The sequence below is a fragment of the Acanthochromis polyacanthus genome, chromosome 17 (assembly GCF_021347895.1).
Source record: "Acanthochromis polyacanthus isolate Apoly-LR-REF ecotype Palm Island chromosome 17, KAUST_Apoly_ChrSc, whole genome shotgun sequence".
Lineage (NCBI taxonomy): Eukaryota > Metazoa > Chordata > Actinopteri > Pomacentridae > Acanthochromis > Acanthochromis polyacanthus.
Genome location: NC_067129.1, coordinates 10,136,564 through 10,150,724, shown reverse-complemented (window position 1 = coordinate 10,150,724; position 14,161 = coordinate 10,136,564). Strand labels below are relative to the sequence as shown.

General features: G+C 41.8%; 1 protein-coding gene across 1 annotated transcript in view; it reads right to left on the bottom strand.

Moving 5' to 3' along the window:
* fryb (furry homolog b (Drosophila)) overlaps positions 1-14,161 on the bottom strand; it is a 41,565-nt gene that overhangs the window by 14,793 nt on the left and 12,611 nt on the right. The window contains exons 11-39 of the mRNA XM_022209064.2: positions 14,026-14,127; positions 13,471-13,574; positions 13,051-13,159; positions 12,402-12,488; positions 11,575-11,746; positions 11,356-11,488; positions 10,915-11,022; positions 10,686-10,812; positions 10,246-10,359; positions 9,812-9,976; positions 9,434-9,520; positions 9,066-9,325; positions 8,772-8,961; positions 8,039-8,163; positions 7,161-7,218; positions 5,990-6,081; positions 5,593-5,765; positions 5,223-5,383; positions 4,987-5,097; positions 4,680-4,834; positions 4,171-4,270; positions 3,847-4,018; positions 3,075-3,331; positions 2,835-2,981; positions 2,524-2,692; positions 2,300-2,390; positions 2,016-2,089; positions 1,164-1,314; positions 152-255 (exon numbers count right to left, since the gene is read on the bottom strand). Coding sequence (XP_022064756.1) covers positions 152-255; positions 1,164-1,314; positions 2,016-2,089; positions 2,300-2,390; positions 2,524-2,692; positions 2,835-2,981; positions 3,075-3,331; positions 3,847-4,018; positions 4,171-4,270; positions 4,680-4,834; positions 4,987-5,097; positions 5,223-5,383; positions 5,593-5,765; positions 5,990-6,081; positions 7,161-7,218; positions 8,039-8,163; positions 8,772-8,961; positions 9,066-9,325; positions 9,434-9,520; positions 9,812-9,976; positions 10,246-10,359; positions 10,686-10,812; positions 10,915-11,022; positions 11,356-11,488; positions 11,575-11,746; positions 12,402-12,488; positions 13,051-13,159; positions 13,471-13,574; positions 14,026-14,127 — 3,898 coding nt within the window. The remainder of the gene's footprint in view (positions 1-151; positions 256-1,163; positions 1,315-2,015; positions 2,090-2,299; positions 2,391-2,523; positions 2,693-2,834; positions 2,982-3,074; positions 3,332-3,846; positions 4,019-4,170; positions 4,271-4,679; positions 4,835-4,986; positions 5,098-5,222; positions 5,384-5,592; positions 5,766-5,989; positions 6,082-7,160; positions 7,219-8,038; positions 8,164-8,771; positions 8,962-9,065; positions 9,326-9,433; positions 9,521-9,811; positions 9,977-10,245; positions 10,360-10,685; positions 10,813-10,914; positions 11,023-11,355; positions 11,489-11,574; positions 11,747-12,401; positions 12,489-13,050; positions 13,160-13,470; positions 13,575-14,025; positions 14,128-14,161) is intronic.

The window sequence follows — 14,161 nt, the reverse complement described above, 5'->3', positions numbered from 1 at the left end:
CAGTTTTTGTAGAAAGCAATTCTACTCTCTCCAAAATACAGCTGGTTTGTTATTTTATGCTTGGCATTTCGGGTGTTTTCCCACTTCACTGTCACATAAAGGCTCTGCCTAAAGTTGAGGTATGTGAATGTGTATTTGTGTTTATGCTTACCCAAGAAGAGGGCATGCAGCAGCAGAGGCAGATGTAAAGCCCAGTCTTCTCTCACGCTGTGATCCACCACCATTTCAGTCATAAAAATAACGGCAATGTTACACCTGAGGACCAACACACACACAAATCTCATGAGAGTTCTGTAAAATCAACAGTATTTGCTCTTTGCATGGGCTGCAGGGTCTTGTGCTGACTAGCAAAACCTCCTCCTGGGTTGAAGCCAACGTAAAATCAACTGGCCCACATGTAGCGTCCTGGAGGAATGGCTTTCGTTTGCTGGTTGTGCCAGCTGACATTTTTTTTACAAAAGAAAAACAAGGAGAGAATTCCCTTCATGAATGGAATCAATAAAGAAGAAAAGTTCAAGAAGAGGTTTACCTCTTCAACTGACAAAGAAAAATGTGTATCTGCATGTAAAGGAATGTGGTTGAGACAACCGAGACACTTAAAGAAGTGATTTTGAGGAAGTAGTTTTAGTCAGGTGTACTTGTCACTCATGAGTTGTCATTTGTATGTCTTGTTGCCGCAATTGTGAGGCTTTTCTTTGAACTGAATGAAAATGAGAGTGTCAAAACTCCAGATACACAGATTGCATTTGTCTGGATGTAAAGCTCAATACAACAGTCTGTTTTTTCATCACGTGGTGTTTTATAGAACATACATGCATCATGAATCTTATGTAAAGCTTGGTGACAGACATGCCATCTTTCATCTCACTTTGAGTAATGATTTCTAAGGTGTTGAGAGACACAGAGGACAAAGTGGTAAATTCTTTCTAATATTCATTCTCTACATAGCAGAGGCAGAGCAAGCTGGCTCGGTTTCATTCTGAGCTGGAGTTTATCGCACCATCTGTGAGGAGGTAAGACAAGTCTGTGTGAAGACTACCGTTGTTTCCAATCCCAACAACACCACTCTGCTGATAGTAACAACACCGTTCCAACTTTCAGTGAGTGTGAAATTTTTGTGGTTGTTTCAGAACAGAATGTTTGTCTAGTGTGTTTGTGGTTACCTATGCAGTGGCCCTCTAGGTGTGATGGTTTCTGGAAGGTAGTCAACTAGAGGTGCCCAGCAGCCTCCGTTTACAGGCATCGGTAACGGCTGAGGACGGTTGGTCTCCAGAACACTCAGTAGCCATCCGGCGTATGGCGGCAGTGGGTCATCTACAAAAAACACAGAACAAAACTTGGTCAGTAAATTTAAAATATGCATTCAATATTCACAACAAGTGGAGTTACAGTAAGCTTCACTTAAGGCTTCACTTAAGGCATTTCAGTTTGTTGTTGTTTGTAGCTGCCTGTTGAAACTGATAACTGTTAAAACACACAAACAGTACGCACAACTTTTTTTTTATTGTCTTGATTTGCATACTGGAAACTCTTTCATACTTGAGGTCTACAGCAGCAGACTCATGCATGTACACATCCCAAAACAGGCATTTCCCAAAGAGGTTATCAGTAACAGACTTGGCTCAGATCTTAATTAAATGTTTGATATACACAACAAAACATTTCAGTGCAGGGAATGACACACATTTCAGAGTAGCCACATGATGGCACAAAGCCTTTGGCTCTGTTTAAGGGAGATTAGTGACAATTAAGTCTTAAGTTTAAGTGGTGAACATGTTGGACTGACAGGAAAAATCTGCGTCATGGAGGTTGTTCCAAATAAGTCAGCTGTGAAAAGCCCTGGGCTGGCTGTGTGTGTGTGTGTGTGTGTGTGTGTGTGTGTGTGTGTGTGTGTGTGTGTGTGTGTGTGTGTGTGTGTGTGCGTGTGTGTGTGTGTGTGCGTGTGTGCGAGAGTACACACTGTATGATCTCAGCAAGTCTGCACATTCGCTCTCAGGAGGAACAAGACAACTTACTCTTTTCATCTTCGTAGGAGCCTCCGGAGCTGTTGCTGTAGCGAGACTCCAGTCTGTTGTGCGCCCTGGCCCGTCTGAGAAAAATGTGTGACATTTCAAGTGAAATTCAGAGTTTCCACATTTTTCACAGTGTACAGTCTGTGACTAAAATGTATGAAAATCTTATTGCTGCGATGCGATGCTGACATGATTTAGTGTATCTTAGCCTCTTGAGAGACACGTGTAGCTATTTTATCGCCAAAGCCTTGTCAATACAAGATTAATAAAAATGCATTAATACTGACCGCTCTTCACTCTCTCTGACCAGCTTGCTCTCATCTGTGTCTGGCAGGTTGTCCTGACCGGCCACTACAGTGTTACTGCTGGAGGTGGTGCCTACACATGAGACATTTCAGACACAGTTTTCAGTTTTAATACAGTAGAGCCAACCATCTGTCACAGAAAAACCTCTGGCTAAAATTCAGCGTCATCTCACATCACCGATTATGACAGGAACATATCCCCTCACCTGTCTGGGAGGTGGAAGCTTTGTTGCTTGCAGCAAAGCGATAAAAGGGAGGGTTGTCACAGTGCAGAACCACAGGGTTGACTGGGTCGGTCTGCTGCAGCTCAAACAGCAGCTCCTCCATAGTTTGGATGGTGTTGTTGCGACACAAGTAAATTACCACCTTCTTGATCTGAAAGATGCACATCATTATCAGAAATCTAATACACTGAGATCTTTGTGGTAACTGTGACAATTTATTTCAGCATTTGTTTTTATCAATAAATCACTCTGATTTGACTTTAAGTGTGTCAGCATGTACAGACTCCACTTACATAAGGCAGCAGTGTGGTGTCACTGCTGACTCCACACAGGCTGATAAGGAACTGCAGGGTGATCCTCAAGTTGTTGCTCCACCTCTCGTTGGACACCAAAGCATTCCAGGCATTCTCAATCTCTGGTCCAGGAACCTCGTCTCCATACTGATAATGTGCAAGAAAAAATCAGTGATAAGGCAGGGCATGTCTTTGTGAAAGGAAAAGAAAATTCACATATAAGAACACATGGCTTCCTACCTTAGCGGTCATGAACATGAGGTTGTTGAGTACCAGTGAAGTTGCCTGCAAGGAGCCCCAGCCGTTACCTCTCAGACTGGGGGACAGACCCAGACCCTGTGCCTGACCACGAGGCTCCTCTTCTGGTGTGCAGGGGCTTGATGCAGGAGGCAGGAGACCCGTGTCGACTAGCTCAATGTTACTCAGCCAAGGTAGCAGGTAGGATAGCATGATCTGTCTGCCATTAGGATGGGTGGTTGGGAAACGTTGGCTCACCTCTGGAAGGAAAAAAATGTGATTATTAAGTGCCCAGAGGAAGCTGAGCATTCTTTTAAGGTGTTCAATAACAAGAGACAGACAGTGGGAATACATTTCTCAACTGTCTCAGAGAGAATAATGGCCTCTTAGGAGTCAAACAGACTGAGCTGTTTTGGAGAACACCCTGCCTGTTTCAGCATTTTTGAGGGACACTGGATACGCAAGTATTGAGCACAACTGACTTTAATGTCACAAAAACAGCATTTTGGGTGCCTTTGCTTCCTTAATTTGATATCGAGTTTTTTGACGTGGAAACCTTACCGTCCAGGGAGACATAATAAGATGGGAGTGAGAGTTTATATTTACACCTGGGTCAGCAATTAGGATGTACGACTTTCCACAAAATAAACATAAATGAGGTTCTAATGAAGTAGTCCAGTCTTTTTTATTGCTCCATTTTTGCACTTATTTTACTTGTAGATCACAGGGCAGACTGGATTTAAACATGTGCACACATTTAACATGAAGAATTTACCTGAGAAAAGAGGCAGAGTGAGCTCTGGGTACATGCTGGCAAGCTGGATGGAGAGCTGAGACAGGTTGACACTGTAAAGGGGAGGCAGGGGGCCGTGTGTTCCATACAAAATGTTACCAGGTTTTTGCTCCACCATTCGCTTGGAGTATGCACACAGCTTCGACTCCAGTACCTGCAGACACAGATTATTTAACTTTAGAGTTAAAATACTTTGTCAGATTTTGGCTTTAAGCTTCTTTTTTCCTACCTATTTTTCTGCAATTGATAAACATTAAATACTGGAGTAGTGTCTCCGTATTCGGTGTGCTGCATGAGTGTTTATACCTGCATCAGCTGCATTGAGATCTCATATATTTCCCTGCTAGTGTCTGAGGCCTTGAACAGCACCAGATTGAGCAGAGTCACCAGGTCACATGGGTAGTTCCTGACAAAATAAGGAGGAAATTGTAATCGGTTGGTGGTTGTGATAAAAACTAATCCAGTGAACCTAAACAGACAGGTGGGCAACATCTTCCTAAAGTGTATGTGCATTACATGATTTAACTGGTTAAACTGATTAACTGTCATCAGAATAATCCGTTTTAAAAAATATCGTTTACCAATTTCTATGCTTTGGAAGTACAAAAACTTTTCTTATTCAGCAGAAAAGTTGTAGATATGGTATTAAAATAATATTCAAATAACATTTTAACATTTTATGGACTACCATAAGGAATTGTATTGATCTTCCTAGTAAGGAGGTTAAAAGGTTTTCGTAAAGTCTGTTGGTCTTTGGTGTCCTGACAGAAAAAGACATCAGCAGAAAAGATCAGAATTCATGCATGATTCCCTACCTGTTACCACAGACTGTGGCGATAGCCTTGAAGCAGCCAGATGCCAGCTGGTATGATCCAGTGAAGCAGCGATCTACAGCCCAGTTGAACAGATTGATTTGGTCTGGGTTCAGTTCTAAAAGCAGGATGACCACCTCACATCCTAGACGGTGCACCTAAAAGCAAAAATGATATCATGTAGAGACGCTTTTCAATAATAACCCTCCTGAAGAAAGCTAAAGTGCTGAAACCTAATGACCAAAATACACCTTCAGAAAAAATAGAAAGCAACTATTAAAGGCTGTCGTAGATCCCAGAGCTGCCCTACCCGCAGGTCGTGACAGGCCAAGATGTTGTCAAGCCATTTGTAGAGATAACCATCAGTAGAGAGGCCCACGTTGTCAAAAACTGGACCACAACACAGAACTGCTGACATGGCCTAGGAGGGAAAAGCTTATTTGAGTTCACGCTAAGGTTTCTGTAACTCAAAATGAAAAATGAAATGAAAACTGATGGTATAACTCCAGCTGTGTGGTGGGGATTGGGTAAATGGGTGTTGCTTACCTTGAGAGCACAGTACTGGTAGCGAGTGATCTGGTGGTTGCGGTCACTGTAACGATCGAGGGGAGTAAACATAACACTGAACGGTCCAGCCCATTGGCTAAAGAGAATGAAGAGATGGTGCCTCAGAGACTGTTGAGGGAAGAGGAAGCGCCTGTGGTGGACTGTGCAGATGTGAGAGAAAGAGAGAGGCAGATGGTGAAAATACGAAACAGACTTCTATATGACCATTTAAATTCACATTTGTAATGCATATGCAATTTAGTCTGTGTATGGAAAACACTGTTAAAGTCACGGCCATTACATCTACTAGTACTGCTGCTGGACCAGTGAATTATGATATACTGCAATAAAAAGTAAGAAAACTATTTACCAGGAACACATTGGATGAGATTGGCCACCATCCCACTGAAATGGGCTCTGATGTCTTTAAGTACATCCAGTTCCTTCTCATTCTCAGCCTCCAAAAGCATCCGGGTTAAGTCCACATACTCAAGGAACAACGCACCCAGTGCCAGGGAATCACGCTCAAGAGCTCCATTGGTGCTATAAAGAGCAGGAAAGAGAAGGAAATCCACTCTGGTAATTCAAAATAGGCAAGAAGTTACAAAGCACAGCAGCAACAGATGAGAGAAGGATGTAAATTTACATTAAGAGGGAAAAGCAGGAATTAGTAACCAATTTGCATAATAAAATGAACCCAAGGGCACAGGGAAATAACCAAAACAACAACAGCCAGAGGACTGCCAGCGGACGACATGCTGTGATACCTGTCACTGATAACTCCTGCATTGGCCAAAAGCTCAAAGATCCTCAGCAGCTGCAGCCTCAGAAGATCCCGTCTCTCTCTGCGCTTCTTGTTCTGAAAGCACAGAAAAGTTGACAGTGTGCTCTCAAAGTACACCAGATCTCTGAGCCTACAAACAAAGTCAACTCTGCAGGGGAAATATAAACAATATATGCTTATACTGTATGTATGTTTTTCTGGTGATTCCGGGCTAATCTGTTTTTTTAAGAGAAAAGAACATCAAAATAGCAGCAATGAAATCACACTCCCTCTGTTTGTGTGGTAATCTGAGATTCTCCTTTCTACGTTTTGGTAGTCAGTCTGGCTGTTCATGTGTGTTAGTACATATTAATTTTTCTCTCTGAAAATGTTGGCCCTTCTTCTATAGTCCAACAGGCTGAGAGCATATTTATTATACATGACTGAGAGTGACCTCCCACACTGCATTGTAAAAGCAAGCTGGTAGTGTAGCTGCAGTCCAGTCTAGTTCAGAAAATTCAGCCAGTGCCCAGAAAAAAAATAACTAAACATTCTATTTTTTATTTACATAATATATCTGCACTTAATTGATTTCAGCTTGAGTGTCTCTGCTGCTGTTTTGTTGCTCTCCCCTGCTTCTCCTTTGCTTCGCTATGTACGGTCTACTCCTGACTGTGTGTCTCCTCTGATGTGTGTCTCAAACTCACAGTACAACAGACACAAATGTATTTTACACTGCTAGGTAAGATGAATGGTAATGGTCTTTTATTTGTTGGTTTTTTTTTTATTTGCTTTTGTCGACAGTTCCTGGTTGTAACTAAAACCTGCAGGGAAGGCGAAGACACAGTCAATGTGCCTGTTTGTTTGGTCTGAGATGCTGGAGCACTAGCAACATCTTCTAACTTTACATTAGCGCACAAATAATCTATAGTCCATTTTCATAAATAATAAATTACCAAACTATGGAAAACATCTCTAATAGCTAGGACACTAAACATAACATGAAAAACACATTTCTACCTTCTCATAAACCGCTGGATTAGCCGAGTATTTCATGAAAAAAATGATTTCACAACATCTCAATAGGGATCGATAAAGTTAAACAAATTATGTTCCTGAGCTGTCAGTGATTCTTTGTTACTCTGTGCCTCAGTGTGTCTGTGTACTAGCGTTACCTCAGGCCTACGTTCCAGTGCTTCCTTCATCAGTGGATGGAGTTCTTCAACTAGTTCCCTGCAAACACAGAGGATCAGAGGGGGCAAAAATCAACAGATTACCTCATTGCTGAGTTGCTGAGGAGACTGATCAAATGGTTGTATTTAAGGGAACAGAATGGTTTGTGACAGATATCCAGCTTGTGCCGCCCAAATGTTGCATGCCCTAAACCCACTAATCCTTGCACGCAGCAATGACAGACAAATTTTTCTTGGCAGGCCTTAATCTCTTTAATAACAATGAGAGCCTTTTCAGAAAACATTCTAGGTTTAAAAATAGATTACCTGCCTTAAAATGAAATACCTTCCTCTCACAATGAGAACCACTGTCCTTTGAAAAAATGTGACACTTCAGCGTATGTCCAAGAATTCCTCTTCTGCGTCAGTGAGGCATTTTTTTTTTCACTTCTCTGAATGTCAGAGAAACATGCAGCTCATTCAAATTATGACAACAATGTACAAGCAGATGGGAAGATGTAATAGATGAAAGGATCATGAAAAACACTAAAGAGTCATGTCTTGCTTATGTAAGAGAAAAGATCAAATCGAGTACATCATCCCCTTGCACTGTAATCTAAATCTATCTAATGTCATTCCCTCTGTTCAGGCTTTTTGTGTTTGTTCTCTTGACAACAACAGATAGCACACAGCAACAGCAAATAACTAATTCACAATCGGACAAGCTTTGCATTAAATTCTACATTTCTTTAAGCAATTAATTATTTGACATTTTTGTTGATAAGAACACTATTTAGTACTTGAACCAAACCTGACATATAAGATGCAGATTGTGGGTTTTATCGTAGGTGTGTATTTGTTCATATTTCTGATTCCAGTACCTGAAGACCAGAGCATTTGTGCATCCAAATCCCAGCACCAGAGACTCTGTGATCTCCAGACTCTCTGCTCTCATCAGTGGGACAAGCTGTTTTAGAAGCCAGGCCACAGAGGGAGTTCCTATCACCTGAAAAAAAAAAAAACAACAACACACACATTGATCAGGAAATGAAAATTTTACACAAACTTACAAACATTATTATTCACTGGCTCCAGGATTTCACCAGTTTACATTTTGAAATTTCAAATGGATTTTCCACTACCCTTTTTCTTAGATAGGAGTAGTGAGTTTCTTTGTGACCACACCCATCATTTAAATGCAATATTTTCAGGTCAAGTGATCCATTGAAAAACCAAATAAGTAATTTTAAAGCCATTTTCCAAGTAAATCTACTCTCTCCTTTCTGTGTCCCAGCCATTCCAAATGTTAATATCTGTTTCTTTTGTCTTCTATACAATTAAAAACTGAATATCTCTGGATTTTGAGGTGTGGACTAAAAAATATATATCATCCTCTGTTCTTGGACATTCACTCAAATCACTATTTTGTGCAAAAATAATGAATCATTTAAAAATAACAAACACAGCAATAATAAAAGTAACTGTCTTTTCCCTGAGTATTTGTGCGATTTAAAGGCCCTTTAACATCTAGCACTAAATGATTACTTCTTATATATCTAGACTTTCCAATTCTATGAATAATGCCGGCATCTTTTTTAACACACAAACACACACCTTGTTGTCATAGGTGACGCTGCCGTCAGGTGTGGTGGCAGTGATCTCAGGTGTAGAAGCTCTTAGGTGTCCAGGAGACATGATGCTCGGCTTAGCCACGCCTAGACAGAGGATCAGGTAGTTACGCCACAGCGAGATGTAGCTGTCGCTGGAGCCTGCTGTGCTGGTTTTCTTAGCATTCACTGGACTGCTGCAGGAAGACGGGTGCAAAAGCAGACAAGGAATTAGTACTGAGTGTTATATAAATTATAGATAAATGTCTACAAAGAACAGTATAATAATGTGTTCACATACTTGGGGTCAACCAGTGGCAGTAGCAGCTGTAGCCGTGTGAAAGCGTAGGGCCAGGCGTATCCCAGAGCGATGGGACAGTGTTTGGGTAGGTGCTCCTGCCGCAAGAAGATGTGCAGACAGAGCACCCATGGGTCCTTCAGACACTGGGCAAAGATCCAAACGTGGCTGGGGCTCTTCACGTCGTACGAACTGCTCACCAGTCGAGCCGTCCACTCCACCAGCCACTGGAGATCAACGTGGTGGCTGAGGGGCAACGTGGACTGAGGGAGGGGAGGAATTCAAGAATGGCACACAGCAGCTGATTAAGTAATCCGGAAGACTGGGATATAAATAACTGATGTCATATGCCAACGTAACTGATCACTTACTGAGTCAGAAACTGCCACATGAACAAAGCTGTCCATTACAGCTGGGCTCAGCTGGTCCATGACCTCTATCATAGGTTTGTCATCGTCCTGTAGGGTGAGACATTTATAACATCGGCTATTTTTACAACAGCGTCACACAATGTGAAAGAATTCACGGGCTGCATGTGATGCATCTCTAATCCCAGCTACAGACAGATGCTTCTCCTTCCACTCTTTCCATTTCTTTTCTTTACCACCAGCTGTAAAATATATTTATCATTGAAATATTTAAGTATCTATTTAACTAGTTATTTACAATCTGTACTGTTGAGAAAAGTTGCTGAGATTCTCTCAAAACCACTGTTGGGTGAATTAGGATGGGAGTTTTCTGTACTGTACCTCAGCATGTCCCAGAGCTGTGAAGAGGCAACGTATTTCTCTTAACACGCCGACTGCTAGTTTCCTTGTGCTGATTTGGCACGAGCAGAGGAGCAGCAGAGCCAGGCCCTCAACCGCATGTAGCACTGAGCAATGAGGGCTTCGCTCAGGCAGTCTGGGGCTGGCCTGATGGACAGGGAAGACAAAGAGGAGGGAGGATTCGCATGGAATTCACAGTGTTTGACAAGCAATTAAACCTGCAGTTACAAAACAACTGACATAATGAAACAATGAGAGACCTCTTAGGTAGTTCTCTTAATGTATGTACAAATAACAAGGTATAACTGTGTTCTAAAGATGTACTTTTAAATAAATAGAGCATCATGACTGGTGTTAAGAGGGGAAAATAGTTGGCTGAAGTGAGACTGTCACTAAATAAACTGTGCTGTACAAACCTCAACTCCACCTCGCATCTTCCCCTGGAGCTGCAGCGCTAACCTCCACTGTGTGAGCAGCTGGAGAAGGAGCTTCACAGATGCATCCTGCAGACCCTGATGAGTGTCTTGGACCTGGAAGAGTTTGGCAAGGGACATTCAGAGTGTGGCTGCCAATGTCAATAGGTTTGCATATGCTGGTAATTCACAAAGACAATGTTTTTGAATCACTTCAGTTTTTCCTGTTCCTCCTGTAGCACAGGAATAGGCAGTTTTACATTATCGCTGTAGTCGCTCACAATTTCACCTCTCAGTTCTAGGACTATATGACTCAAAATATATGTTATATTCTGGTGATATATGTGACTGTGTATTTTATGATTAAGGAATTTACAGCAAAAAAAAAAAAAAAGATTAAAATGCTGCGTGTAGCTACAGGTTTCTGTCAAGTTCTGCTATACCTCGCGTAAAAGGAAATGTGTGTAACCAAACAGGACATCTTCTCTCCAGTCCGAGAAATCGAGCAACAGGCTCTGCAGGGAGTTTTGGGAAATAAGACGAAGTTCATCGTCCATGTGCACTGTCAGTCTGAGGAATAGGTAAAACATATGAACAAATCAGACAAAGAAACAGAACTATTTATCACTGTGCACAATCAGACCACAGAAAGTAAAAAGTGAGTGAACTCACCGTGAGAGCAAGTCAATAAGTTCCGGTTTGGACATGCCATCGGGAAGGATGCGAGGAATGGCAGCCACACATGTCCTGAACAGGTCGATTTTGGGCTTCCTTTCACCGCTAACAAAGACGGAGGGGCATGTTAGACACGCCTACACTTACTGTGAGCCGAATTTGAAAATTTTCTGACCTCAAAATACAAAAAGGTCATGCTTGCAAAAGTTAACTACGTACGATATCAATAGTATCTCAGTATTTCCTGTCAGAAATTCTCAGGCTTTGTCAGGGAAAAGCTCAGTTTTTAAACAGCATAATTTCAATTTAATTATAGTGTGGAAGGGCAGCTGTGTTTTTTCTGTCTTTTAATGAAATAATTATAAAGTCAAACAGAGTGATTCTCAATAGAAAAAACAAAAATAATCGGTTGAGTTTCTGCACTTTGTAGCTACGTACGTGATCATGTCCTCTGGTTCTTTGTTGAGCATTTGGACGCTGGTGAGCATCATGCAACGGCCCACCTCCTTGTCCAAATGCCTGAGAATGTTGTCCAGAGCCTTACGCACCTGGGAGTAGTACAGGGACATGCCTGTGGAGAGCAGATAGAGGCAACACATGTAGTTGGAGATGACGCTCAAATTACATCAGCCTGACTGCCCTCAGACAGACACGCACCTATTAGCTTGGCTTCCTCTTCAGTGAGCGTCTTGCTGAGATAAGTTTTCTTCTTCTTCAGAGAGTTTCCAGAGGGCAGAGTGGCTCCTGTGTTGGGCATAGGAGGCTCTCCGTCCTTCTGTTGCAGAGCATCTGCTATCACCAGGAACGCCCGGAGACCTATGTTCATTCGCTGGAAGACAGACAGAGCACAGCATCCTTTACTACATGTCAGAGAGGCTGGTTATAAAATGTGTTTGTGGTTTGGTCTTCAGGTATTGGAATTAGAAGCATGAACAAAACAAATCAGTGAAACCCACAACTTGCATTTTACATGTACTTGTATTTACAGGTACTAAATAGTGTTCCTGTCGACAAAGATGTCAAATTAAGCACAAAAAGAAGACTCTAAAGACAACATTCATATGCTGTAGGACACAACTGCTTTGTTCCCCACAAAGCAACTGATCCTACACTGTCTCAAACTGAAAACTACAGCATATATATAACTATTGTTATAGTGGTTAATAAGTGTATATGTGTATGAATATCCCCTAATTATGCAAAACATACTCTATTGCGTGATGAAACTCCTGACAGAGTGCAGCGCAACACACATGCGTCAGAATCGAGTGCATATTTTCACTCCAGCTGAGAACGTGAATATTCATTCCGCTGCTGCAATTAATGTCAAGTTTCCCACAGAGATCACACCGTTCTGAACCTTCCTCACCGACTACAAATAAAAACTGGAATGCTCATAGCTGTAACATGGCCAGGAGAGACACACTGTTGGTCTGTGTGAGACTGAGTGCACATGACTGAATGCCTGTGTCTGCTCGCTTTACCTCCGGGTTGAGACTGAAGGCTTTGGCAGGCTTCCCGACGCTCAACAGGTCAAATATGATCTCCTTCATGGCGAAATCCAGTCTCTCCTGAACAGAGGGCAAACATACCGGTGTTAAAGGATTTCACAGTCACTGTGGTATGAGGCAGTAGGTGCATTTGCTGTCAGCAGTGGAACATTTTTAGAAGAAAACATGCAATGGAAAAAACAAGAGGTGTAAGGTGATATTTATTTTATTTAAAGTCATCAAACACTGAGGTTCCACGCAGTTGCTAAATGATAGCAGCATCCACAAATAATAAAAGAGCCACTAGCTCATATTCCTAGAGTGGCTTTCAAACCCTCAGCCTCTAATACTGCCATTAGATGAAATATAATCAATTCTGATAATGGATTCTGGTGAAATGTCAAAAATATCTCCCATGGCCTACATTCTTTAGTCATCCCGTATTTTCATTACTGTTTAGTTTTTGACCTGCTTCTGCAACTGTGTCAACTCAGAACTTTGGATTAACGGCGCTTGTTTTTAATCAGTGAGTCACACAATGAGTCACAAAGCACAACAAACCTCACTGCATTACTCGTGTCCTTTGGCCAAAAACAGATTCAGAGCCTACATCTACCACTTCATGCGAGTTTGTTGTACGCACCTGCGCAATAAACTGGATAATCTTGACAAAAATATTGAGGGGCATGTCTCTGGGAACAACGCTACGACTCCCTTTGGGGAACAGAGTGGAAGTGATGGACGTCAGACGGCTGAGGGACAAAGAAGGGAAAGTTAGATGCGTCAGAAAAATCCTAGAAATTTTCGTTCTTCAATGACATGGATCATTCCAACTTTACGGAATAAGTATTAATAATCATTATGAGAAAAGAGGGGGATTAAATACAATTTTACAGCACAAAACATGAAGAATAAATGTAGCTTACAGTGTTTTTTGTAGCAGTTTTTGCTGCAGTCTCCTTTGTTCATGGTAGTTACACACACTGACATGCTGACGTTTAAAACTTCACTCAAATTACATCTTATATTCTTAATGAGAAATATAACTGCATGCGGTTTTTACCTCTGTGTTCCAGTGTTGCTCTCACACTTTATTCGGATCATGTAAACCCACAGCAGGCGGTAGAGAGATTCAAGAGCCACACGTGCCATCTTTGGGTCTTTATTCTGCGTTCACACACACATTAAAATGTTTCCCCTTAGCTGTAAATGACCAACAAGCTCCTAAAGAGAAATCCTGACAGGCTTTTCCCCCCATACAGTAGCTTACAGGCAACCTGCTGCATGCACAACATACGTGGTATTCTCAAGATTTACGGTGTGATGTCAGATTCGAACAGCGGTTTTTATGGCCCACCATCAATCACTAAACCTGCAATGTTTCCCTCAAGGAAATATACACAAATAGGTGATTTATACTCACAGAGGTACTGAGTAGTGCTATTGCACAGTTCTGTTGTGTGAGTTAAGTGTTTTGTGCATGTGCTTTGTCAAACTTGTTCCCTGTGGGCAGAAATTCAGTGCACACGCGCTGTAGTTTTTGTGTGTTTAAAATATAAGTATTAACCACTACATCAGTCATTCTTGAATTTCCATTGTATAGACAAAAAAAGCCAACCTTGAGGTTCGAGAGGCAGTTGTTGAGGAAAATGTGCCAGCGGCTGAGGAAGAACTGCTTCTGACTGACACACAGCAGGCAGGTCACCAGAGGATACAGAGCCTGTTGGAGAGTAGACAAAAAGGAGACAATCAGA